At 37.7% G+C, this 27,269-nt stretch overlaps 1 protein-coding gene across 2 annotated transcripts in view; it reads left to right on the top strand.

The window, feature by feature from the left end:
* Positions 1-3,143: 3,143 nt before the first annotated feature.
* The window catches only part of INO80 (INO80 complex ATPase subunit), a 298,105-nt gene continuing 273,979 nt past the window's right edge, over positions 3,144-27,269 (top strand). For both annotated transcript variants that reach the window (XR_011337512.1, XM_069857782.1), the window contains exons 1-22: positions 3,144-3,362; positions 4,168-4,334; positions 4,432-4,499; positions 5,964-6,125; positions 7,742-7,862; positions 9,131-9,345; positions 10,352-10,405; positions 11,978-12,181; positions 13,458-13,653; positions 13,837-13,904; positions 14,219-14,428; positions 15,015-15,095; positions 16,227-16,322; positions 18,956-19,015; positions 19,618-19,760; positions 20,795-20,879; positions 21,356-21,473; positions 22,472-22,557; positions 23,511-23,678; positions 24,108-24,241; positions 25,025-25,092; positions 26,526-26,619. Coding sequence is in view for 1 of the 2 variants with exons in the window: in XM_069857782.1 (XP_069713883.1) it covers positions 3,220-3,362; positions 4,168-4,334; positions 4,432-4,499; positions 5,964-6,125; positions 7,742-7,862; positions 9,131-9,345; positions 10,352-10,405; positions 11,978-12,181; positions 13,458-13,653; positions 13,837-13,904; positions 14,219-14,428; positions 15,015-15,095; positions 16,227-16,322; positions 18,956-19,015; positions 19,618-19,760; positions 20,795-20,879; positions 21,356-21,473; positions 22,472-22,557; positions 23,511-23,678; positions 24,108-24,241; positions 25,025-25,092; positions 26,526-26,619 (2,741 nt within the window). In the remaining variant the exon portion in view is untranslated. The remainder of the gene's footprint in view (positions 3,363-4,167; positions 4,335-4,431; positions 4,500-5,963; positions 6,126-7,741; positions 7,863-9,130; positions 9,346-10,351; positions 10,406-11,977; positions 12,182-13,457; positions 13,654-13,836; positions 13,905-14,218; positions 14,429-15,014; positions 15,096-16,226; positions 16,323-18,955; positions 19,016-19,617; positions 19,761-20,794; positions 20,880-21,355; positions 21,474-22,471; positions 22,558-23,510; positions 23,679-24,107; positions 24,242-25,024; positions 25,093-26,525; positions 26,620-27,269) is intronic.

Genomic DNA, 27,269 nt, shown 5'->3' with positions numbered 1-27,269 from the left:
GGCCTGTTTGCTATCCTGCAACTGCAAACTTGACCTCAAATCTATCTTAGTTCTTTCCCTTTATTTAGCTGTTAAGGTTGTATAGTTTCGTGAGGGCGAGCCTCATTGGGGTACAAAAGAGCATATTTGGTTCGTTAGCTTCCTTGAAGGCAGTGAGTCCTCTGTGCTTTGTGCCCCTTGGAGCACTTTTCTTTCCCACAGAGCCTCAACATTGGCAGAGCTACCCAATGTTGAGTTTTGGGAAGGAGTTTTTCTGCAGAGAGCAGACAGACCAGTAGGAGAGACCTTGTTCTGGGCAAAATCACTGAATGATGGTTGCACGTGACATTTTGGCTGGGAAAATAAAATAGTACCGTGTTTATATAACATGCGCTGGTTTTGACTGCTACACCATCGCTGGACGTATTTAAAAGATGTGCAGATGTGGTACTTGGGAACATAGTTTAGTGGTGGACTTGGCAGTGTTAGGTTACAGCTGGACTTAATGTTCATGAAGGTTGGAATTGAAAGGCTTTTTCCAACTGAAGCGATTCTGTGAATTTGAAATGGAGTGATTGAAGGGGTCACTGTACTTTTTCTGGTATGAATCTTGCTCCTATAATATATATTATTTTTATTGATCATCTGAAAGAAAACCATTTTCATCTTGGTGTCCACTTCTATCTCTCCCTGAATGATTTCTTCCACGAGAGACAAAAATTTCGTGTTTCTTCTTTTTTTTCTTTTTTTTAAGCTCTTCCCTTTCTTCACAGCCGTTTCTCTTGTTTCTCTTGGAAGACATTTTTTGTTTTAGGGTGTGAGGGTTTTTTGGGGTGTGGCTGTTAAGCAATATGGCACATAGATTACAGTTTCTTGGAAAACATGAATCTTAATAGCCTTACAGGGAAGGCTTTCAGGTGCTTTGTTCTGTCCATTACCCTCAGCTGGAAATGGGTATTTGGTAACAGAGGTCAGTCATTCCATTGCCATTGGGTGTAGGAAGATCTAACATACAGAAAGCTGAACCTAGATAGCTTTGGTCTAAAAATAATTTTTAAATGAGGGCTGTTATCCCATCTAACAATTTCTAGCATGCTGTTCTTAATTCTCTATGCGTAAAGATGTTGACTCAAGACTGGGTGTTTGTTAAGAGATAATAAGGTTTGCTCTTCTTCAGTTCCAAGAGGGTAATCACTTGTCACAGTTCTTCGTTACTTTGGAAGTCCTCAATCTGGTCTGTAATTTTTGAGGATAAGAGACATGGGAAAAGTTAGATGTATCAGAAACGGTGTGACCAGCAGGTCCAGGGAGGTTATTCTCCCTCTGTACTTGGCACTGGTGAGACCGCTCCTTGAATACTGTGTTCAGTTCTGGGCCCCTCACCACAAGAAAGATGTTGAGACTCTGGAGTGAGCCCAGAGAAGAGCAACGAAGCTGGTGAGGGGGCTGGAGAACAGGCCTTATGAGGAACGGCTGAGAGAGCTGGGGTTGTTTAGCTTGGAGAAGAGGAGGCTGAGGGGAGACCTCATTGCTCTCTACAACTACCTGAAAGGAGGTTGTGGAGAGGAGGGTGCTGGCCCCTTCTCCCGAGTGACAGGGGACAGGATGAGAGGGAATGGCCTCAAGCTCCTCCAGGGGAGGTTTAGGCTGGACATTAGGAAAAAATTTTTCACAGAAAGGGTCATTGGGCACTGGAACAGGCTACCCAGGGAGGTGGTTGAGTCACCTTCCCTGGAGGTGTTTAAGTCACAGGTGGACAAGGTGCTAAGGGGCATGGTTTAGTGTTTGATAGGAATGGTTGGACTCGATGATCCGGTGGGTCTCTTCCAACCTGGTTATTCTATGATTCTGTGATTCTATGCTGGTTTTCAGACTGTATGCATGGAGAGAGAACAATTTGAAGACCAGATACTCAGTCTGTGGTTTTTTTATATATAAGCCTAAAACAATTCAGTCATTAACAATTCGGTAATTGAACAAATATAAAATATTTTACAATAAATCAATGTGAAGCTTGCTTCATGATTTGTAATGTTTTTAAGAAGCTATAGAAACGAGGAACCTTTCAGAAAAACAGTTAATCTAAGTCTTTCAAAAGCTGTTTTTTGTCTTCCACCAGAAGCATAAGCTCAAGGCATTTATTTATTAGTAAATATTATTGTATTTAGGTGTTGACAGCACTTTTGAAAAATAAAATTCCAGTTGTCAAGGCTATTGCTGTAACAGTTGTTAAGACATCTTTTGTAGTTGAAGGAAAATAAAACTGAAACAATAAAATGGTTTGATAGTTTTGTTTTTAAAGTATATAATATGCAAATACTGGGGTGGGGGGGGATGTGTTTGGATATTTTTTTAAGAATCTAAAATCCTGAGAACAAAAAATGAAAATTAGGCAGCCTACTTCTACGTTTTTTTAAAAAAAATATAAAGCCAGAGTGTGTTCTAAATTTATAAATTAAAGTATGTAATGAACTGCTAATTCTGTGTTACTTATTCTTTAATAAAGATAACAGTTGAATTTTAGCATCAATGTTTTTTTTGTCAAGTATTTATAGCTTGTTTGTGAACAGGTAACAGTGATGTTCTGAGTGCTGGAAGAGTAGCATTGCTGTGAAGTAAAAGAGTAGTCTTAAAAGTGTTCTGTAGGCTACAGCTGTGAACTGAATGGTAAAACTAGCAGCAGAACAGTATTTTCAGTAGTTCTTCGTTTTTGGTGTAAGTTTATGTATATAGTTCAACTTAAGAATAATTCAGTTGCTTTCATTCAACTTTCACAGCACAGTTCACAGGGCTGCCCTGTGCACAGTTAAACATGGTATCTTTATAGTGATGAAAGTTTATGTTAGGTGTTCAGGACTGATTTCATTCTGTTCTGTGTTTCTCTGTCACAGTTTGGATTATTGTACTAGGTCACTGCAGTAGAGCAGTGTTCGTTCCTACCAAATAGCAAGCCATAAAACAGAAAACCGAGAATCTAGTTTTCAGCTGTGGTAACATTGTGGGGAGTTTAGTGTGAGGTTTGGTTGGGTTATTTTTCAAGTTTGTTCAATATACCTGCTAACGGCAACCTAAGCTTTTTGCCCAGAACTACCTGGGTTATATGATCAGAACTATTAGCATTTGGTGCAGTGTGTGTTGGCTGCTCACCCAGTTGGTTCCTTTCAGAGGTGGTGGTGACTGTTGTTTCTTCTTAACAGCTGTGTGTTCAGAGGCACCTGTGCATGAAGAGAAGTTTGTTCTATGGCCTCCGAGCTGGGTGCCAGGGAGGATGGCAGCTGCTCAGAGCTGGCAAAACCTCTTTATCTGCAGTATCTGGAGAAAGCTCTGCAACTGGATCAGTTTTTACGACAGACTTCTGCCATCTTTAATAGGAGTATATCCAGGTACCAGAATTTTTTCCGTTTTCCATTGGGAATACCAAGAAAAGACAAGCATTCTTATTACATTGTTCCTAGGCAACACCGTATTAAGGATTTTGTGGTGACTCTTCTCCATTAAAGATTTTGCACGATGTTTCTATTAGCTTATGCTGATAATTCAGCATGTTGCCCTCCTACATACAAATTAGCATGATGTTTTAAAACTCTTTCACAGTTAAGTGGCCAAAACTTTCTTTGTCTACAGAAAGTACAAGCACTAAGTTGAATTTTCAGGGCAATGGGACTGTAGCCGTAAGTGAAAGGGAAGGACTATTGTCAGATGCAGAATTTGTGTTGGTGAGTTGTAGCAATGAGAAGTGAGTCATCAAGGTACTTTTCTGTCCTGAAACAGTTTACAGTTAATTTCATCAGTGTTTTGGAATTGTAGAGTTAGTTACAGAACTGATGACTGTATAGGTAACAGGAGTATATACACACATGTAGTAAGATCCACACCTTGTATTTCTCTCATGTCCAGGAGTGCTGAGGATAACAATACTGTGCTTTGGTTTGAATTGATCTAGTTCCTTGCTAGTTAAAGACTGAAGGTCCAGGTTGATAGAATAGCCAGGCTGGTCTGATGATTAACTACTGCTGAGAGGCTAATGGGAAATTATTAACAGCAACATTTCTGATGTGAAAATTACATCTGAAGCTGTCTCAATTCTCAAACCTTTAGACAAATGGTCATATGTATGAAAATTATGTGAGTATCTGTTCTCTTGAATATTTTCCTTTCATTGTCACCATATTATGTATGTTCTTGCAGCGATGAAAGCGAAGATGGATTGGATGACAATCCTTTACTGCCTCAGTCTGGGGATCCCCTGATGCAAGTGAAGGAAGAGCCTCCAAACTCTTTGCTTGGGGAGTCTTCTGAAGCTGGGAATTCTGGGATGCTGAACACACATTCCCTGAATGGAGTACTTCAGCCAGGTAGGCATTCACTAGGTTTAATCTCTGCTTTCTTTGGGATAAGATGGGGAAAGCATTTTTTCTTAAGAACTTTTTTTTTTTTTTTTTTGCCAAACAGAGCCAAAGTCCGAAAAAGGGAGCTTGTATAACTTTTCCAAACTGAAAAAAAGCAGAAAGTGGCTGAAGGTAAGAATATTGGAAAGAAATGCAGCTATTGTGAAATCTGTGAGTAGAGTCTAGTCAACACCCTGTAGACAGTGGTGAGTGATTCCGTCTTGTCATCTGATATAGGTCATGGTGTAGAAACACATAAGGAAGCGTATGGCAGCAAGAAGAGTTGGGTACTAGGCAGAGTAATATTACAAATAGTTTCCAAATAGAGTATGTTTACAGGAAGTTTGTTCTCACCTCTGCAGACCATTTAATTTTGCTTTACATTTACTACTGAGAGCTCAGAAAGCTAGACTAATGTGTTGTAAGTGCTACTCTAAATCATGTGATGCAATTCGATTGATGCAAAACCTCACACTGAGGAAGAGGCATAAGTTGATATGCAGATACGGTAATATTTTATGTTGCTGAAAAGAGGGCTCTGAATTAATTCTTTAGTCGTGTTCTATACTGGCTGGTTGGTTGCTGCACTCTTATTTATTTATTTTTTGAAGTAACTGGAGCTAGTCTCCCCTGCTAAGAAGAAAGGAATGGGGAGGTTGGTTTGCGTTTGCTTTTACATTAAGAAAAAACACTTACCAAAGCAAGAAGTATATTCTGCAAAGGCTTCCTTTCATGGAAATGGAAAGGAAGAAGAGTATGTGACAGCCAATAATGAATATTGTAATCGGCTCTGGGTAGAATAAAATAGAATTACAGTCTATGTAGATTTGAGGCTTTTGTTTTAATCACCTAGCAAAATGGACAGTAGGCATTTAAATTTTGGTGAGCAGCTGCATTTTAATTAGATTTTACAGTAAATATACGCTCAGAAATTTGAAGTAATTTCAGTAAACTGTCCAGATTAAAGTGAGCTGCTATGAAATACATTACATAGACATTTGGGACTTGGCTGAAAATTAGTGTCTAAGTTGAACTCAGTACAAGGCCCAAATGAGGATGGAAGGAGAGAGTGGAATGATGGCTTTATGCCATCTTTGCATTTTCATTGTAATGTAGCTGTCTTTTTTTAGCTAAAACAAGTTGCCAAGAGTTCAGAGGAGCCAAGCTTGCTGCAAGTGATGCAAGTGGAAGTGGTAGAACAGCAGGACAAACTACAAATTGGGTAGGAATGTGCCTGTAACCATGCATCACAAAATGCCCCTACTAGTGTCCTGGATTCTCTCACTGCTGCTTTTCTAAGACCATAAACAGACAAAGTGGATTCTAGAATGACTTAACTATCACCAAACTTAACAGAAAACTACCTCACAAATCACAAAATGTGTATTGCATTCATTGCTGTATAGTACCATACCTCAGAAAACTGTTTTTCATTTGAGGCATTTCAGATCTAAGGCACTTATAAATGCAAAGTATTGCTGTTGGACCAGACTCACAGCTCTGTATTAGATGAAGTCTCAAGAGAGCTTTGTATAAGTAAACAGTTCAGTGTAGGGACTTGTGATTATTAAATTATTTTCTGTTTATTGTTGTTAGAGTATCCTTCTGAGCGATGACTCCAGTGACACGGATTCACCAAGTGATGAGGACGGGGAGGATGAAGAAGAATTTTCTCTTTCAAGGGAGGAACTTCACAGTATGTTGCGATTACACAAATATAAGAAACTGCATCAAAGTAAATATAGCAAAGACACAGAGGTAAAAATACAGCATTTTTTCATTGCCTTTATTTTTATTTTCCTTTAACTGCATTAATTTTACTGCTTTTAGATTTTTATCAGAAACCATAGTATTTTGTGGACTTAAAAATATCCTGTTGTTTGGTAGACAAGAACAATTTTAACATCAGTTTCAGACAAGGGTTATTTAATTAATTACATACGGACTGAAAAGCTGTTGATGCCTTATGTTGAGCATTTGTCAATTATTTTTGTAGCTATTACTGGCACATGTGCTATATATAGCTTCCCCAACGCATTGTCCCAGTCACTAGAGCAAGTACAAGCTGCTAGAATGCAAGGTTTAGATAGTAATACATGAAAAGTGAGGTGCTGTGGGTTAAATTCTAATACAGATAGTAGCTGTTATTCAGGACTAAAATTGTATATTTAAAGCTAAAGCAGTGTACTTGCATCATTATTGAGGTGATGAGTAGTAAGCTGATGTTTGCCTTCGTGAAAGGAAGTTCCTAGGTTTTTTCCTTAATTTTTGGGGGGTTTACATGAGTTTCTTTTATTTTCCTTTCATACCTTTCTCTTTTATTTTGTATTTTCTTTTCAGCTTGTCTTTTTTATATTAGATCAAAGTCTATGACTGTTTTGATTCTAATAATAAATGTCTTCAAATTAGAAGGCCTTTTGCAGGAATTATTTTTTTTGCTGTTTGAATTGCACTGGAAAGTAGTCTCAGATGAAGGAAGTCATCCTATTCTGCTCTCAGAGGATGTCCGAAATTAAAATCCGTCATCTTGTTTCATATTCTTTTGAAATTTCCCACACAGAAGAGTGAAGAAATGTTTTCCCACCTGAGTCTTTGTCTCTACTTCTTTCCCTTGCTTACTTTTATGTTATAAACTGAGATTGTGTTAGCTAACACATATTTACATAACTACACACGTTCATATACCGTATTTTTGGACAGGTCATAACTTTTGTTAGATTTTATACAATTAACTTGATAGCATGCTTAGGTTTAAAATAGTTATTGTTTGACCCATGCTGTCTTTAATTTGCCTGCTTATACGTAACCTATGTATAGCTCCTTAATATTTTACTCTAACAATGCTGGGAATATAGTGACTTTTGATAATTTGGAAGAAAACTGCTGAGACAGCTGTATTTTACTTGACAAACTCAATATTCAAGTTGTTTGTTCCTGTGGAAATCTTTTAAATGCCTTCTATCTAAACCCATCCTTTGACATCCTTTGGAGTGATTAAGTAGAACACGTGTAATTCGGGAATGCAAGTAAAACATATTGGAAGTCCGTGATTGGACTACTTCATGTAATGTGCTGTCTTGCTGGGCAGCACCCATATGGAAAAGATAGAGGAGTACTTTTTGAAAGTGTAAACTTCACTGCCTGCTCTACCCCTCTTTCTTAACTGGGTGGGCTTGGCTCACTGTGTAGAATTTGGAGGCCACCTCTGGGAGCAGCGGTTTCAGTCTGGACACTGTATGATCCTTGATAACAATGCTAAATTTGGGAAGTGCATGTTTTCTCTTATTGACAGGCAAGTTCTGAGCTTGTTTGCCTCCTATCTGTTATCTGCTATATGTGTTTTCCATTGCTGTGCTCATTTACATCCACTTCAGTTGCAGCAATATCAGTACTACAGTACAGGACTGCTGTCTACGTATGATCCTTACTATGAGCAGCAGCGCCACCTGCTAGGGCCCAAGAAAAAGAAGTTCAAAGAAGAGAAAAAACTGAAAGGTAAAGTCATTGATCTTGTGTTTTTCAATGGCTGCTGTGATTAAATTTGTTTCCTACACGACTTCCTTTGAAAAAACATTCAAACTTCGGGTTTTGCATGGAAATACTCAGTTCTATCAGAGAAAGAAAATATCAGAAAATACTGTGCTTCATCTTTGGGCTTCTAGAAAGCTAGGGTGAAAAAAGAGTGTGAATGGAGAGTTTGTGAGTTGAGATTTTCCGTATGGACCTCTGAATCCAGAATGAAGGAGTTATGCAATCTGTACCTTGTAGCTCTATTGGTTTCTTCAGAATCCATAAGTACTGTTGTATATCGTGGTCTATTTACTCAGTTTTTTTAAAAAACATGTTAGTTCCTTGAAAAATGTAAGAACTTATCCAGTACTTGGTACGCCTATTCCTGAGTATGTAATTCTAGTGATCAAGAGATGATAGAGAGTGAGAGCATTTTCTGGAAATGAGAGGAAACTGAGAATTGATGTCTTACGTGAGTTAAAGTAGCATTGCTTCTACAAGCTCTCAGCTGGAGTTTCTCAGATACGTGTTTGCCAGGAAGTACCATTTCCTTTCTTGACTGGTCTGGCAGCAGCTGTACATCTGTAAGGAAGCAGGAAGAGAAGTCTATGAACAGTCAGTGTAAGGTGAATTCTCTCTAGTGCGAGTACTTAATTTTGAGCTGTGTTTTAAGAGGTGTTTTGAGCTTCCTTCCTTCCTGCCGTTCTGCAAGTCCCTTTAACTGTGTATTTTATTTTTCTATGCTAATCCTGCAGCAGCCATGACTTTACATACACAGAATATTTTTAATATCTGGTACCAGTATCAGTTTCCTCTGAAAGCTGGGATCTATAATATATGATAACATGCCAGTCTCTTTCAACCGCTCAGAAGTTTGCTTTGAGACTTTATCTACCAAATGCTGATGTTGTTACCCTTAGAAGTTTTACCTTTACGTGTCTTCAGGTAAAATTTTTACATTGCACTGGGTCCCAGGCATTTTTAACTCACAAGGCATGTTTCCCTGGTTGGAAAAATTGCATTTCACAACTCTTATTTATTAAAAAGGTAAGTCTTTCAGTTATAAAGTGATGAGGAACTATCTGATACGATAAATGAATGGTACCAGAATTGGCAAGCATGGATAAATTTCGCTTTTTTGTTGGTTGCACACATCAACTGACTAGGATAGTTTACTCAGGAAAGTTACCTGCCTGAATGTATCCCAAGAATAGAAAAAGGCATAGATGTTTATGATCATTTTTGCTGTGCAGGCAAGTTGAAAAAAGTGAAGAAAAAGAGGAGACGAGGTGAAGAGCTCTCTTCAGAGGAGTCACCACGACACAACCATCACCAGACCAAAGTTTTTGCCAAGTTTTCTCAAGACACACCACCACCTGGGCCCAAGAAAAAGCATATGAGTATTGAGCAACTTAATGCACGTCGTCGGAAAGTGTGGCTTAGCATTGTTAAAAAGGAGTTGCCGAAGGTGAGCTTGGCTAATGGCACTAGATCAGTGGTGATGGCAAGAAAGTGAAATAGAAAATTAACTTAGTGGGGATTGACACTTGGAAAAGCAGAGTGAAGTGAGACCTGATTTTTGTGGTGGTCATTAGTGACCATGCTGATATTCTTTAATCCGTAAGCAAAGCATAATTTGAATTTTTACCACCAGTGATACCGAAGTGGATCAGGCTGTGCTTTGCCACTGCTTTCATTTGGCTCTCCAATCCTTTTCTAGGAACAGTACAGTAAACTCTGAGAATCTACAGGATAGCCATGTAGAGAAAACCAATGGCTAGTTTTACGTAAAGTTTGGGAAAAGCGTGTCTCGATCATTATAGCATGTTTGATTTTTGAAATGTATTTCAGAAACACTCTAGGGAAGAATGTTTCTGTCATTTACAGGATGAGTTTCAGTCACACCTGAAACAGAAAGCTAGTTTTCTGAGGTGTTTCTGAGGAAATCAGAGTGGACCTTGCAACCTGCTCTTTGGAGCTGACAGTTAACAGACTGAATTCTAGCAATATGAATGATGGCTACTGCATCCTTTCAGAATTTATTAGCCAGGCAGAGGATATCTGCAGTGTGATGGACTTTATGTCTTCAAAATATTTATTTTGATTGCATGAAAAGCATAGGCTACATTAATGCTTAACATCCTTGGGAAACAGTGGGAATTTTTGTTGTTCACTTCAGTGATAATGGTGGAATAGGAGAACCTTGGTTTGCAATAGCAGTAATTAAAGAAACAGTGCTGAAAAAGGAGGTGTTTTACATGCTTCCGTCAGGAGTTAGAATGCATTTATTTATACCTTCAATATTTAAGGATGAAAAACTGTTTCAGTCAAAATAAAAAATACTTAAGGTACCTGTACCCCGTTAATCAATGATGTGCACGGCTGAGGTTGGCATTCATGTCCGAATAGGGATCTTTTAAAATACTGTGAAGCCGTTACCCTGTAACTAATTTCAAGATGGTGTTCTTTTATAGGCATACAAACAAAAAGCCTCAGCCCGCAACCTTTTCCTAACCAACAGTAAAAAGGTAAGTTGTTGAGCTTTATACTGTACTTGTGCTGGATGTAATAAGCAAACTGTAACCTCTTTACATTTCTTCTGTTTCTTATAATACCGACTGTATTAGTAGGGCGGTATAGGAGAAAGCACTATATAGAAATAATTTGTCATTTAGTGTACACAGCATTTAATTTTTTAGCTGTGTCATTTTTGCATGTTTCATAAGCAACAAATGAAATGAGCAACATGAATTTATGATGTCTTTTTGGCTTTTGCACGATTTAGTTTGTACATTTTTAATTTACTGATCTTTGATACAATAAATAAATGACTTTGGTACAATTTGTTGACTTTTGAACTGCCCATCTATCCACCAGCTAGAATTTGCTGGTTTAAGCATTCTTGTTTAAATCAAAAGGCCTCTTGGAATATTAAATGTGTGAATTTACATAAATTGTATATAGAAACTGAGATTAAAAATAGGACATTTTTGTGCTTAAGTGATTGCAAAAGGATTTTATCTCCTCATCAGAGCCTTCTCTGATAAATGTCATGATTTCCACCTAGAAGGCTTTACTTTAGGAACACTTGGTAATGGCTTTCTGAGCATTTTTCAAGTGTTATGTTCAAGTATCTGATTAATTTTTAAGGCTAATGAAAAGGTAGTCAAGTATATGGCTGAGAATCATCAGAGATAAGTTGATGCAGGTATTTTTCCTTTCTGTATGTAGATCATCAGGCAGAGGATTATTTTCTGTGTAAGGGATGCAGCAAACAGGACCTGCATGTATATATTTAAGGAACCTTGCAGTAGGTGGGTTTTTTGCAGTGGTCCTCCTCAGCTAGCAGAGAATGGATATCTTTGTGATGTCTGAGCAAATAGCCTGCAATCACTCTATTTGTAGGTATCAAAAAATCACATTTAACAAGTGAGTGATGCAGCAGACTTAGACATTTTGAAATTTCACTTTTTTCCTTTGTTTTTGTTTTGTTTGATCATTCAAAATCTGTGTTAGAATTGTTGATGTACAGATTTTTGTGGAGGAAAAAAGCCTGTTATAATCATCAAACTCAGCGATTTTTGACCATTATGACAATGCCATTAATTTATTTATACTGGAACTAAAAATTGCATTGTATTACGCTTCTTCATGAGACGGTAGGGAAAGCATAGGATACTCCTCCACTTTTCAGTATGTTAAGATGTGAATGGGATTGTGTTCCACCAGCACTGCTGTTGCAGCAGCCTTGTTGAAACAGTGAGAAAAGAATTGCAGAAAAGTGTCTAGAATAGACACTGCAGGCAGACCTTGAGCTCTGATCTCCTGAGTCCCTTTCAAACTCACATCCACGAATCCTTTAAGTAGCATGCCACGCTGAATCTGTCTTCAGGTTTTGTCTTCTCCACCATCTCGTGGGGTTTTGGACGTTCACGTTCCCTCATCCCATTTCAAAAACATTACTGCTGAGTAAAGTTTTGCAGCTTTTTCTCTTCTGAAGGATCAAACTTGGTTAAAATTGAATTTGAAGTTGTTTCTCGCTGGCTTACTTTAAGGCCTGCCCATTTTACTGCTGTTTCCAAACCCGTATTTCTCTGTAGCTTGCCCATCAGTGCATGAGGGAGGTACGCCGAGCTGCCCTTCAGGCCCAGAAAAACTGTAAGGAAACTCTACCACGGGCACGTCGTCTTACCAAGGAGATGCTTCTCTATTGGAAAAAATATGAAAAGGTGGAAAAAGAACATCGCAAACGAGCTGAGAAAGAGGCTCTGGAGCAACGCAAGCTGGATGAGGAGATGAGAGAGGTATAGCAAAACCACAGATTGCTAGTAATTAATTTGTTGAGGACACACAGAAGCGACTGGATAATTTGAGTTTCTAAATCCAAGCCATGAAATTCAGTATTTGTTCTGTTTCAGCAGTATTCCACGTATTTCTTTTACTATCTTAAAACTCCTTATATAATTCTTCTAATTATATCTAGAGGTGATAAAAAAAGCTTTTGAACTGCATAAAATGTTTACAAGTGAATGAAATGGAGGAAGGAATTAGACAAACCATGTGTGTGTCTCAGACATACCTGATTGAGTGGTGGTAAAGGCCAACCTTTTGTGATGGTTTGGGCATCATTGTGGGTTCAGAAGGCAAGACACATTTTTATTCACATGGAATTTTCTTTTTTTCTCCCCTCTTTTTTTCCCCGATGTAAACTGATACTGTAATGCATATAAGGGGCACAGAATTTTTTGACGATTGCTTTTTTTGTTGGCCTTCATGTACTCCCTTACAGAGAATATAGGACTTGAATTAAAGCAAAAACTTCCTTGTGAAAGCTCTCTGGTGGATTTATGGTTGTCACTTTACATGTGTGATGATGAGCGAAGGTTGAATCTCTAGGATAGCTTTATTTAGTTTTATGCTGAAGTTATGCTCTATTTATTGTATACAACTTATTCTTGCAAATTCACAAGCATTTTGTGAAGGTTTCAGCTGACTTAGATTAATAGACATCTTCTAACTATAGCATTTTTAACCAGAACTTAAGAGTTAACAGAATTTCTGCATCATCTTGCTGAACCCCAAATGATGATAATATCTCAACTGTATTACCTAGTGGTGTATTATTTCATGTTTTCTACCATGGTTTTCTTTATGAGAGAATAACAGAATGTTGGAATTATTTTGTCACGAGTTTTTTTTTTAACTTTTCATTTCTTTTACTGTAGACCACTAAAATCCTGTTTATTTTTGTCAATCTTTTAATTCTTCAGTGTAAGGAAAACGTGTAAACTAGATTTTATTAGATTATTGGTGTTCCTTGTCATGATTACTGAGTTTAAAAGAACTTTTCATTTACAACTATTTTATATTTTAATGTAGGTGTTTATGCTGGTGGTCAGTGTTCTTACACACAACTAAGATTGTAGCATTTTGAAATCACAGTGATGTGCATAATCTAGATAGAATACTTGTTGATATATTATTAGATTATTATTTTTTTACTTAATGATATTTTAAACATTAACCTTTTGTCCTCTTTTTTTCTCCTTTATCTGTTTTTTGTAAATGCCTTTCTCTTAGGCTAAGAGACAGCAGCGAAAACTTAACTTCCTGATCACACAAACTGAATTATATGCCCATTTTATGAGTCGTAAACGAGATATTGGACATGATGGGATACAGGAAGAAATTCTACGCAAACTGGAGGACAGCTCTACCCAAAGGCAGATTGATATTGGCGGAGGAGTAGTGGTCAACATCACCCAAGAAGATTATGGTAAGCAATTCATCTACAGTCCTTCCTGTGCACTCTGTACTACACACATTATCATGTAAACTTACAACTTCAGGCAGAAAATCCTTCTGTGTAAGAAGCATTGCTGTAATTACTGGAATTTATCTGTGTGTTAATTTCTGTGATTAGCGCTGCAGAGCTCTAACATGGAGATGTTGTTTTCAGATAGTAACTATTACAAGGCCCAAGCTCTGAAGAATGCTGAGGACGCTTACCAGATTCATCAGGCCCGGGTATGTATTTTTTTGGATCCAAGAAGAGGAAGAGAAAGCCGAGCAATGATAGAGATCAGAGAAGCAGGGTCTTTCATAGTTGCAAAGTCAAGTAGGTTTGTTTAAACCTGGGTGCCAGATTTGAATTTAATTCCATTGCCACTTCTTGTGCTAAACAGGTAGAAAAACAGAATATGAAGGTTTGGCTGTAGGAACAGACTTGTTCCCTTTTAGTTGTTGGTAGACATCCTGTGTCGTAATGTGATGTGCAAAGCCTTTTACCACAGTTTCTCAATAAATTAATATGTTCATCTTATGCATGTTTTCCTGTTTAGACCAGATCATTTGATGAAGATGCGAAGGAGAGTCGGGCAGCTGCTTTGCGGGCTGCTAACAAGTCTGGTACTGGTTTTGGAGAGAGCTACAGTTTAGCAAACCCATCTATCCGGGCAGGAGAAGATATTCCACAGCCAACTATTTTCAATGGAAAACTGAAAGGTTACCAGCTGAAAGGCATGAATTGGCTGGCGAACCTATATGAGCAGGTATATTAGTACGCCTTGCAAATTTTTAAATCTTCTAGGATTATTTAAGTCATCAGAGTAAACTGGGTCAAAAAGTATTTAATGTTTTTAAAAATGGACCATGTATACTAACTCTGTAATGTCTCTAGAAGAAACGAAAATATTATGTAAGCCACCTATCAGTATTCTTGATTATTGTGGAAATAACAACTTTGCATACAACATTAAATTCAAGAGTCTTTATGTGAGTGTTTATACAACTGTTTATCATGTAGATTATACACTGAGAAAACTGTTGCTGCTTGGAGCTGCATGCTGTTCCAGGTTTTGATCAGCTGGGTAAAATACAGGCAGCCTTGTCCTTGTGTGCATACTCAGTTGGCAGTGTGATCACAAAGTGCAGACAGGCTGAGGGAAAAAGACAGCCTGAGGAATGAATGAAAGCGCAGTTGATATGAATTATCTCCTAGTAGAAGACATAAGTGATAATGTCACAGAGCTGTTAAACTTGGGCTGCTCCTGTTATATTCAGAGGCAACCATTCTGCTAGACCTTGATGGGTTCAGAAGTAGTAAGGTGAAGGTGTTCATTTATGAATCTTTTGCAGGGCATCAATGGAATCCTGGCAGATGAAATGGGTCTGGGTAAAACGGTACAAAGTATTGCTCTGCTTGCGCATCTGGCTGAGGTAGGTGGATTACAGCTTGTTACTTTGAAAGGGGCTGTCTGTTGATGTAGATGCAAGTGCGTGTATATGTATATCTAAGTAGATACATAAATAAAAATGGTATTTTAATTTATTCACACAGTAATATCCATTCATTTGCACATAATGTGAAAGCCTGATAAGAGAGCAAGTTGTAGACTTCATGGTTCACTGACTTGTATGAATCAGAGAGATTTGTAGAAATGAAGCCCAAACTCTGAGCTTCATAGTAATCTTCATGGATTTCTGTATTTGTGTTGTTTTTTTCAGGAAGCGTAGTTTTTCTTTCATGCCATGTAAGACAAACAAACCAAAAAAAAGCAACTGGAGCTTACTTCTTTCTGCAAAAATAGACTTCTTTTTATTTTAAAAATAGCTTGATTGGCATCCAGTCACCTGCCTTAGGCAGGAGGTATCAGCTGAGATAGTGAGAGCAGAACTAGCTGCACTAGCGACAATTATGTGCTTTTGTTTATGTTGCTTTTGATACCACTGGAACTGTCAGCCAGAATAGTGGAAGAATGTGCAGAGCCAAAGGCCGTTGCCATGTGAATGGAAGGAGTAACAGGCAGTCTTGTCTCCTGTTGCACTGCAACTTGAGAGTTTTGAAAGCCTACTCAAGGCTTTTACTTTTTCTGGCATTCCCTTCTGCAGGCCAGCTTGTAACCAGTACAGTAATGGCCCAGCTTTGTTATTCACCAGAGGGCATTCAAATGTGATATGATGGAGCAGAGTTTACCAGTGTCATCTGAAGCTCTTTTCCTCCCTAAAACGGTAGAGGCTGTTAGTAATGTGGAGGTGACTACTTCCAGAAACAAAGGAGTGAATCAGATTGAAACAGTGGTGGTTGGTCATTCTGGTTTGCTGTTACGAAATAAGCCTTAGCTGAACGTCAAATCTGCTCTACATCGAAATAAGCCTTAGCTGAACGTCAAATCTGCTCTACATGATTCTGTATCAACCTGCTGTGCTGAGAGGAAGTTTTCTTATGTTGTATATAGTTTCCTTTCCTATGTAGCCACTGTTACTTAGTGGTTGTAAAGCTGTATCAAACTGTCTTTCCCTTGCAGTTAATTCTTGGTCTTTCTTCTTTTTTCTATGTGTATATTCCAGAGAGAGAACATCTGGGGACCTTTTTTAATAATTTCACCTGCCTCTACTCTTAACAACTGGCACCAAGAGTTTGCCAGATTTGTACCTAAATTTAAGGTAATAAACATTTGTGAGGAAGTTCTTTCTGTTTTCTCAAAATGCAAACCGCTGTGGTCTTCTGAATTCTCTGCCACAGATGGATGCCTGTTACCTTGGAACTTGAAACTTTAATGAGCTTGATTCTGATTTTTCTTCTGTCATCCATTTTTTTCTGGCGCATTCAATTATATGGTGTTTAAAAATGTACTTGAATCATATGATTTTCATTTTGCATCAGCTTAAAAACACCTTCTCAGTGAAGAAGCAGTGCAGGAAATGGATATTCAGTTCTCATGTGTGGACCTAGGAGCAGATAGAAGAATAATATTTCAGTCCTGTGTAGGGTCTCTAGGATTAGAGCAGTGTACTTAAGTCCAGAGTGGATGGGGCCTTGTGCAGCCTGATGTAGGGATGTGTCACTGCCCATTGCAGGGGGTTTGGAACTGGATGATCCTTAAGGTTCCTTCCAATCCAAACTGTTCTATAATTCTATTCAGTCATTCATATAAATTTGAGTAAGAAAATAATTGATCGTGAACAAAGCTGAAGTCTGAACAGGTTAGAGGGAGAGAGAATGCAGTTGTTATTACAGAAAAATAGAAGAACCATAGACATACAATCAAGGAAAAGGAGAGAAATTTGGCACAGATAGATAAAACCAAAAAGATTAGAAGAAAATAAATGGGATTCTTCAGGTATATTGTGAATGTGAAAACATAGTAAGGTAGAAAGCAAGGAGTGAGTGATAAGTTACTGAAAAACAAGCTTCTTACCTATTCACCAGTGGCAAATACTAGAATGTTGCAAAGGAAGATTTGAGAAGGTGTACTGTTGAAACAGTGCTGAAATTTTAGAACTAAAGGTAGACAAAAGCGTCAGAGGCTTGCAGTTATATTTGCGAAGAAGAATACAGCTCCATTGTTTGACTAACCTTTGATATGAAGAGGTCTTGATCATTTATTTTTAGACATCTGATTTTCTTTTTTATAGAAAACCTATAAGAACCTAGTTATAAGTAACCAGTATTCCAGTAGCATCCAGGCAAATCATTTGAGTGTCTTGGCTACTTAATATAAGAAGGACAAAAAGATCTGGGGTAGGCAGTATTGCAAAGCTTACCTTTTACCAAATAATATGCTTTGCACATCCCTGATGACAGTGTGTCTTGTGTCTTGGTTATGATGGTGTATAGTTTGAGGTATCTGTATGAGGAGAAACGCTCAGTACTGGATTATTCAAGTGGTTTACAGTTTGGGGTAAATTGAGATTACTAAGTCTTCAGAGAAAGTAATGAAGAAATAGAAATGCTTAAGTTAGTGAAGAATTACTTTTAAAAACCTAAAAATAATCTGTTTATATATTTGCATAGCCCAAAGCAGTAGGAATCCTGATTAACAACCCTGGTTTAGAAAGTATTACAGCAGTTGGCCATTATAGCTACTTAATTTTTCTCATTTCCTTTAGAGAGTTTGCTGTATAGAATAAGGGGACAACTGTTTATGCTTTCTCCTTCTCATGAAGGAAGTGCAGAAAATGTTTCAGTATTGCAGTCAGGGTGCTTGTGAAAAGATAATTTTCCTTTTTGTGAATTAACCCCCTCCATCTATTTCTGTCATTATGTAGATGCTCTTTGGGTTTGTGGCATAATAATGTTTACCTCATCCATGGAACAGAACATGTTTTAAAAAGAAGTTTTCTAATCTTATGATTGTTCCATGTTTACCAGTTTTTATCCTGCTTTTAATCATACACAAGTGTTTCTAAACATACAGAAGCGTGTAGTCAATTATGCTTGTAGTAAATCATAGTGAATTAATTTCTGCAGGTTCATGGCAGAATAAGTTAAACGGAAAGGTGATTTGCCTTTTAGTTATCTGATGTTTTTTTTACTTGCATCCTTATTTCAGAACAGTTGGAAGAATGTTCAGCTACAGGCACTTAAAAATTTGGAGCTTGTCGGTTGAAGGATAGAGATGTTAAAACTTCACACAGCCTCAGAAACCAACTCTCCTTACTTTCAGTTTTAGTTGAGTGCAGTCCTTTCACCAGACAGAAGATGGCAGTACGATGTTATTAACCAGTTGCTTTGGTTTCAGTGCAGAGGTGTATTCTGAGTAACGGGACCCCAAAATTCTGAGCTATTAACAGATTCCTATGGCAGTAGTGCTTTTTTCAGAATGCTTGTATTAAATATTTCCAGACCAGATGTTTTAACTTTATCTTGGTTTTTTGGGGATAGTCTTGAAATACAAAACCAGTGGGACAATGGGGAACGTTAAATGGGAAAACAAGCCCATTAGTCCTGTAGGGTTAATTGTATCAGTTGAGGGTGCATGTCTTTTTGCCATAAGCAAAGTATCATTTTTAGTTTTTAGAAAAATCTGGCTAGAAGGTGTAACATGGTACTGAGTATTCTGAGATTCTTAGCATAGCTTGATCCAGTCTTTCTACTAGGCTTAAGTTGCTTGATAACTTTGTCTGGGATGCTCTTCTTTCTGATTTTTCTTGGTGTTAAGAAAGATAATTTTCTTTTTTGTTATTTTGGAGGAAGGGGTCTGTCCGTCTCATTTTGTAGAATACATAGTATAAAATTCTAAAACAGGTATGTCTTTATTTGAAAATAATACCTTTCTACTTTTGTACTGCTCCAGGTTCTACCTTATTGGGGGAATCCCCATGACAGAAAGGTGATCAGGAAGTTTTGGAGTCAGGTAATACCAATGTGCTTATGTGCTACAACCATCTTTATTACCTGTGCAAAGTAAACCAGAAACTGTTGCTACACCCCAGCAAGCTAAATGATGTGTGGATGGAGAGTCCTGTTTCTTCATCCATGTAGTAACATTTTTCTTATGATAATGAAGTGGAAGACTTCTTTTGTGCTGGAAAGCAATACAGTGCAGGGCAGTTCAGTAGAAGAATCTAGAGCTCTGTAAATAAAACAGAAAGTTTCAGTGTCAAGGACTGTTTATTCTAGTTGAGTAATGTAACTCAGAATGCCCAGGTCATCCCTGCAGTACTGTCAGATTGTTCCTGATTTAACAGCAGCTTTTTGTAAGGTTCAGCACATGGGTCTTTTCTGACGCAGTAAAAGCACCTGAAATTGTTCAAGAACCAATGTGCCGAAGTTCAGATCCAGCAGTTAAATAACCATGCTTTAATTAATTTTAAGTCAGCTGTGGAAAAATGCAGTGATAATGAGAAAAGATTATTCAACATAAGTAACGTAAGTCTGAAATTACATTTACACAAGTGAACTCTTCACAACGTATTTACATTATGTGGACATTTGTTTCTTATTTTGTGGTTATAGAAGACATTGTATACTCAGGATGCTCCTTTCCACGTGGTGATTACCAGTTATCAGCTAGTAGTACAGGATGTGAAATATTTCCAGCGTGTGAAGTGGCAATACATGGTGCTGGATGAAGCACAAGCACTCAAGAGTAGCTCCAGGTAATAAATTAACTGGAAATAAAATCTTCCCTCTGTATCAATCTCTTGAAGGAATACTGAAAAAACATCAAAATTACACAAATTGATAGAAGTTAAAATTGATGCACGTGTTAAGTGTCTAACCTAGTTAACTATCTATACAACTTTTATGATATTGGATTGATCCACTAGTTTTTTGCATTTAGATTTTTCCTTATCAAAATGAATACATTGTAATTAAAAAGTAATTGTTTAGCAGAAACATACATGGAGTACAGGACAGTGAAACAAAACCAGGTGAAATGCTGTTCACTTTTTCTGAATACTCACAGAATTGTGCCTAGTGAGCAGTCTGTAATCTGTAGTGTGTTTTGCTTATATTGGCTCCATTAAATGCATTTTTTTAATTCCTTCTTCAGTGGCACTTCCAGACACAAACGAAGGTCACAACCCTGTGAATACTGTTGGCTGCAATAAATCCTAGTCTTTGTCATAAGAGTCTGTGCCAGAAAGTTTTCTGGTTGTTTTCAAGTAATAGAATTGTCCATCTTTACATCTGTAGCTGCTTTCCCATAACCTTTGCCCAAGTTGCCACTGTACACAGTAAGTTAAAGATAGCTTTAGATGCAGACCTGTTCTGACTGGAAACTGCCTCTCTGAGAGGATTGTAAGGTATAGCTCAGCACTCTTGATACAGTGGCCTATGTGCTTTGTGTTGTAAAGTCTGAAAAATATGTGACAGTCACAATAACTGTTTCTTTTGGGGATTTAATTGTTCTGATGATGAGATTTTATTAGTATCCAAGCATTTGTATTAGAAAATGAGTAAAAATATACTTACAAAAATAAATTATGTACACTTCTTTGAAATTTATAAAAGGCTGCTTCTTCCCATAACTGTCTTTTGGAAAGCTGTGATAGTTTTAACCAGTGACCTCCAAAAATCATTTGAGAAGGTCATATCATTTGGAAGCAGTTGCTCTTAAAATGCCTTATGTTTCATATCCTTCTACAAAAAACAGTTTGGATGATTTTTCTTAATTTTATTCATTCAGTGTTCGTTGGAAGATCCTCCTACAGTTCCAGTGTCGAAATAGATTGTTGTTGACTGGGACCCCAATCCAGAACACAATGGCTGAGGTATTTGGGAGCTCACAAGAGTGGACTTTCTTTTACAACTAGAATATATACTAAATATGCAAACGGTTGAGAAACTTGTTGTTCTTGTGTGGTTGTGGGATCATGCTTGTAGCAAACTACTGGCAAACAACGAAATCAGCTCTGGGAGGGGGAAATTTGGAAATGTGCCGCACACTCAAATAAAAGTGAAGATACCTGATGGTTAGTAACACCTAAGTTACAAGATGAAATCTAATTCTTGTGGATTTTTCTTCTGTTGGCTGAAATAATTGTGCTGTTTCTCATTGCTTTCTGATAGTGTTTTATTAAGTTTATCTGGCATTTGTCTGAGGGGGGTGGGAAGAGGACGCAGCTGGGGTTTTGTTTTATTTCACTATGTCTCATGTTCTAGTACAGTGATTTTGCTCATAAGTAGCTGCAACCTACTGTGAGTTACCTTGTGAGTTATGCTCATCTACTGTTTCCTCTTCTTTTAGCTGTGGGCCCTGCTGCATTTTATTATGCCAACACTGTTTGATTCCCATGAAGAGTTCAATGAGTGGTTTTCTAAGGACATAGAGAGCCATGCGGAGAACAAATCCGCCATTGATGAGAGTGAGTGCAGTGTGTAAATGTACTAGTTTTTATGTAAAAAATCTGTTGCCTTTTCTAAATACTAATGGATAAACTTCATTAAAAAAATCAGAGATTAAAAATGTCATCTGAAGCAGAGGATGCATAATAGGATTGGAATGTTATGGATTGTTGTCTATAGTTTGTCAAATTTTGTGTTTCTGACTCTGTTGTAGTGTGTGTAATGTAATAGAAAAGATGTAGTGAAAATACTGACTTGCTTCTTGTTTCCACTGCTTCTCCTTCCCAAACACAGGAGAACAAATGTTTTAAATATTTGAATATTTGTACAGAGCATATAATCTTGGAGCTCTCTTGAGTGTGTTACAAGCTCTAGACATAAAAATTATGACACAAAGCACTGAACATCTTTTAAGCACCTGAAGGAAAACATAGAAATTCTTAAAAAAGAAAAAATCATCACAGTAGAAAAATCTAGCTAGGTAAAATAGCTGATTTGTAGTGGAGTAGAACACAGCACAGTTGGAACTTGTCACAATAGTAAAGGCTTTAAGAGTTATCAAATACCCAGAACTTTGTTTTTATAGAGTATTGTAAAGACTGCAGGTGTCTGTCAATGCAGTATGTCCTGATTTTGTGATGCTATAATTTTGGGTGAATGAGATTTAATACTTTAATGATCTGTTTTCACAAATTAGCAATGTCTCATCTGAAACTTTCGTCTTCACCAATAGAGAGTGTGATAAATTTAAGCTCGTATTGTTCAGCCCAGGGGAACGTAGAGCGCATAAAATGGTTTAGAAGTTCATTCTTTGAAGCAGATCTTTAGATTCATATGTTAAATGGTATAGCTCAGCGCTCTTTTGAAAATAGAAAATGGAGAAATGCTAACTCTGCTGTAAGATCTCATATGAGATGAAGTGGCTTAGCAGTAGTGAACTTAATTTGTAGTAACACACCATCTAGTTTTCTTCTTTGGTGAAGTAATTGTTTCTTCTTTCCCATTCTCTGTATTTAAGATCAGCTATCCCGCTTGCACATGATCCTGAAGCCTTTCATGCTAAGAAGAATCAAGAAGGATGTGGAAAACGAACTGTCAGATAAGGTAGGGAAAAAAGTATTTATCCAGAATATTTCAGCTTTATTATCATAGCTCTGTTCTCTAATCTGGTTCTTGAAAACCCCTTTGTCAGTCTGCATATCTGCAATTTGATTGCAGAGCTTGCACAGAACTTCAGTTTCTGGGTCCGTGTTACATCAGTCTCGTTAGACATGAAGGTATCTGAAGAACCCCTAATTAATAAACTTTTCATTTGGGGAAGACACTTTTGTTAACAGTTAAAAATTAAAAATCTTTAAGCCTGATTAAGTTGACAGAAATACCTCTACTTGCAGTAAAGGAGGTTGATACAGCAGTGATGGGTAGTAAGCATCTCCAGTTGCCTTTATGAAGGATTTGTCATGGATTTAGGGTTCTTATTGCTTGCTTGTAAAGAGGAAGAAATGCATATTGGCAACATCATACTCTACTCTTATTAGTCTCTTCATTTTGTGTGGATGACCATGCGGTCAACATGTCCCACGGTTTTGGGACAGCTGGCTAGGAGACATCCACTTTGTTCTGATGTGTTTATTAATTTCAGAATTAGGACTTCCCACAGATACTGTTGTTCTGTGATGAACCTGTTGGTATCATGGATTCCTGAAACCTGTTTAAGACAGCCGTAAACAGGGAGCATTTTAACAGTAGAACTGAGGTCAGCTTTTAAGCTAAATCAGCTGCAGATGTGATGTTTTTAGAGCTTCTTATGAATCTATCTGTTCACTTAGTTGTGCTCACATACTTTTAAAGGTCTGTCTCCCACATTATTGCCTGAGCCTTCTGAAATGCACATATCAGTTAAGTCCTTCACAGGTTGGATCCTGCAATACAAATGTGAATGCTACTGCTTATGTATTTCTTGAGAAAGTTATGTTTCTCTCTGTTCTGTGGGTACTCATACGGTCATCCTTCATTTCAGAGACAGAAAAGGCTAAATATTCATTACTGTTTTGCAGATTGAAATTCTTATGTACTGCCAGCAGACAAGTCGACAGAAGCTGTTGTACCAAGCTCTGAAAAACAAAATCTCTATTGATGACCTTTTGCAGTCTTCAATGGGCACTACTCAGCAAGCACAGACCACCACTAGCAGTCTCATGAATCTAGTCATGCAGTTCAGGAAGGTAAGTCTATTTTAAACGATATTTCTTAAAAGTATGATCATTCATTACCTCAGAACTAAAATATGGCTTCTAGAAGACACCATGTAAAAAAAAAAGTCTGTTATAGGCAAGCAAATTTGCATGCAGTTTAGTTGTGTTTCTGATGCAGTGTAATGTGATATTGGGGTAGAAGATCTTTAGCCAAATAGTATGTGCATTTGCTCACTGGTTTGGTTCCAGATTTTGTTGAAATAAATAATTCGCTTGGGAGGAAGAGGTAACAGCTAAGTGAATAGGAATCCAGATTTGAGTAGATATACCAAAGTAGCTATGACTTACTGATCAATATTAAAGTTTTAGTGATCAATAATCATAGTTGATTTGGGTTGTAGATGCTGCGTTCGACTAAATTAATTCCTCCCGATGTTTGACATGCTCTCTTTCTTATAGGTGTGCAATCACCCAGAACTGTTTGAGCGACAAGAAACTTGGTCTCCGTTTCACATCTTCCTAAAGCCATACCAGATCTCAAAATTCATCTACCGCCACGGGCAGATCAGGGTCTTTAACCACTCTCGGGACAGGCAAGCCTACTCCACTTCCTCTCCAGCTTACCATATTTAGTATTTTTACTTAGACTTACTTTAGTTTTCTGTGTGCTAGTTTACTCCCTTACCTGATGTACTTAGAAATGCGTTCCTAGTTTTCTTTGGTTCATCCAGCTGTTAAGCGTCTGATACTTGATGCTCTTCCTTAGGGGAATCCTGACCATCAAATAACCCTTTGATTGAATAAGGAAGTTGGGAAAAGGAATTCAGAGTTGTTACTAAGGATGTGTAATAGAAGTTTTTAAGTAATTAAAATAATTTTTAAAGTGACCCAACGCTCTGATTTCCCTTCAGTGAATTTTCATGTTTAAAGAAGCTATCAGTATCTCTCTGTTGTGACATGATCTATCATGAGCATCTAGTAGTGCTTTAACAGCTTATGATTTACCTTGGGTGAACAGAAGCTGTGTGAGTGCAGTTTGCTGTTTTCTCCCTATGGCAATTCTTGATTAACTTTGCTTGTGTTCAGTTATGAGAAATGCCCGGGGCAGAGATGAGAAAGCCGTGTTTGAAGATAAGACTTAACTGTTCTACAGCGTAAAATGCAATTCCAGAACAATGCTGTGTCTCAGTGTCGAATTAACAATATTGCATGTAAACCAATTATTTTCTCTTACTGCCATGCAATTCCAGAGATCTAGAGTGCTGAAATAATTGCATTGAAGAACTGAGCAGTTACCCTGCATTTTCTGTTGATCGTGTGATTGAACGTTATATGTGTTAACATCTTCTTAGTGATTTTGTTGCTTTTATTTTCAGGTGGTTACGGGTTTTACTTTCACCATTTGCACCAGACTACATTCAGCAGTCTCTCTTCCATAGGAAGGGTAGGTTTATGGTCCTGGGAAGCAAGTTGATGTACACACTTATATATGATGTTGTAATATGTCTTATTTAGGGGGAGGGACTGAGAGGCCAGATGAGTTAGTCCACTGAGGTATAATAAGAACTTGTTAGAATTACATTAGCCTTTGTACTTACATATATATTTCATTTTCTCAATGAGGAAAGGATGGAAGCAGCTGGAAGAATAGTCACTGATCAATCCTACTACAGTCTGTTGTTACATTCTTTCTGTCTTGTTTTAACTTGCTTCAAGGGATTAATGCTGCTGTTTTAGTCTAATTGTGAATTTTTCATAGATTCAGTTCAGAGAAATATTGGACTATTTTCAGTACATTGTGTACTGCATGTTAAACTGCCAACTTCTCTTTCAAGTAGTAAATAGATGGGATGCAGGTGACCCAGATCTGATAAATAAGCAAAAAACCCTCATAGGCTGCTTATATTGACAAATACAATTTATTATTGTAGATAATTGATTTTTTTTTTGCTAAAAAGAGTGAACTAGATTGCTCAGCTGCTGAGGTGGGAGAAACTTGGGGGATAAAAGCAAGAAAGACACTGGCTGCATTACTACAGTGAAATCTGTTGGCAGTGGACCTGTTCAGCTATGCAAAACCCTTTTCAAATAAGAACCAGATGCAGCTACAGGAGTCTGCACTTGTCTGTAACTCCTACATAACTTGCTGATTGTTTTGGTTTCTGTGTGTTTTTTTCTTGGGGACCCTTTCTGGGCATACCATAAAAGGAAAATCATTTTGGGAATATAATTTTTGTGTAGATGTTAAAAAATAGAAGTACGTGAATGGTATTGAAAATATGCAGTGCTCATGGGGGAGCCTGAAAGGCTTTCTTCGTTAGCAGTCGAACATACCTCTTCTGCTCCGCACCCTGCGCTGTATCCATCATCCTTAGCATTATCTGTTGCATCCTTATGCCCATGCTCGCATTCCCCTACCAATTCCTGCATCTCCTTGCAAGCCATTTGGCTGACTGGCTGAGTGTGAGAGGTCATGTTTGGCCTGGCATCCTGAGGTGTACATGTTCTGGTTAGCTGTCTGGGAGATATGTGTTTGGATTTGCAAACATACACACTGTCTATTGATTCTTAGTAGGTGAAATCAATGTCCTTACTGGACGTGTGGTTTTCTGGCCTATATAACATGTGTTTGTCTTTCTTGGTAAATGCCCTTCTCTTGCCCAGACCAGAAAATAAGTGGAACTTGGAGTCAGACAACAGCAATTAAGGTTAAATTTTCAGTATTTCTGAAAGATCCAGGTTAAATTAGGATCTCCTGTTGGTTTACCTAGATTTATCAAATGTCAGAGAATGTGTATCTTGAATTGATGAAGTAAGTTTTCAGCTGTGAGTGTCTGTGGAAGATGTTGGTCTAACTTCAGTATTTTTGTGACATAGGCATCAATGAAGAAAGCTGTTTTTCTTTCCTCCGGTTTATTGATGTCTCTCCAGCAGAAATGGCAAACCTCATGAATCAGGGACATTTAGCCAGGTGAGGACAACTTTTTATTTTCTCTTAGTACAGGTGACGTTAGAGATATCTCTCTGACAACCTGCATTTTCTGTGCCTCTTAATATTATCGTTTATCTATCGTTATCTGATATTATAGCAACTTCTAGAGTGTGCCTGCAGGCATAGGGCACCGCTATGTAAGACAATTTTTATGTCTGTCAAAAGAAAAACTCTGTTACAAAGATTTGACATTGTAAATAGACAGGACAGTCAAAGGGTGGCAGAAGAGTTTGCTTAAGATCACACTGTAGGTTGCTGGCATTATAAAGTGCAAAATTCAGACTTTTGAAGGCCAGTTTATTACAATGCTTACCAGTTACACTTAAGTCTATGTTTTAACACATGTGAAATAAGTGTGTTTTGTGATAGTTGTTCTTCAACTCCGATCCATATTGTCTGCTTTCTGTATGTCCTGTGTTTAATACAGAATGGAATTCCAAGGTGTAGGCTTAGGTTAATAGATTTTTAACATGGTGAGTTACATTATCTTGGAAAGGGAGGTGATCTGTTTAAGTTACAGTGTACTCTGCAGGGGACAGTACTCTGGCTAAAGTTAGATGGTGACTGTAAGAAATGGGAGATTAAAAATTGCAAGTCTTTATGAATCAATAAAGGTGTTTTGCATAGGG

The sequence above is a fragment of the Phaenicophaeus curvirostris genome, chromosome 5 (assembly GCF_032191515.1).
Source record: "Phaenicophaeus curvirostris isolate KB17595 chromosome 5, BPBGC_Pcur_1.0, whole genome shotgun sequence".
Lineage (NCBI taxonomy): Eukaryota > Metazoa > Chordata > Aves > Cuculiformes > Cuculidae > Phaenicophaeus > Phaenicophaeus curvirostris.
Note: the sequence above shows the minus strand (reverse complement) of the source record. Positions and strands in the feature narration are given on the sequence as shown.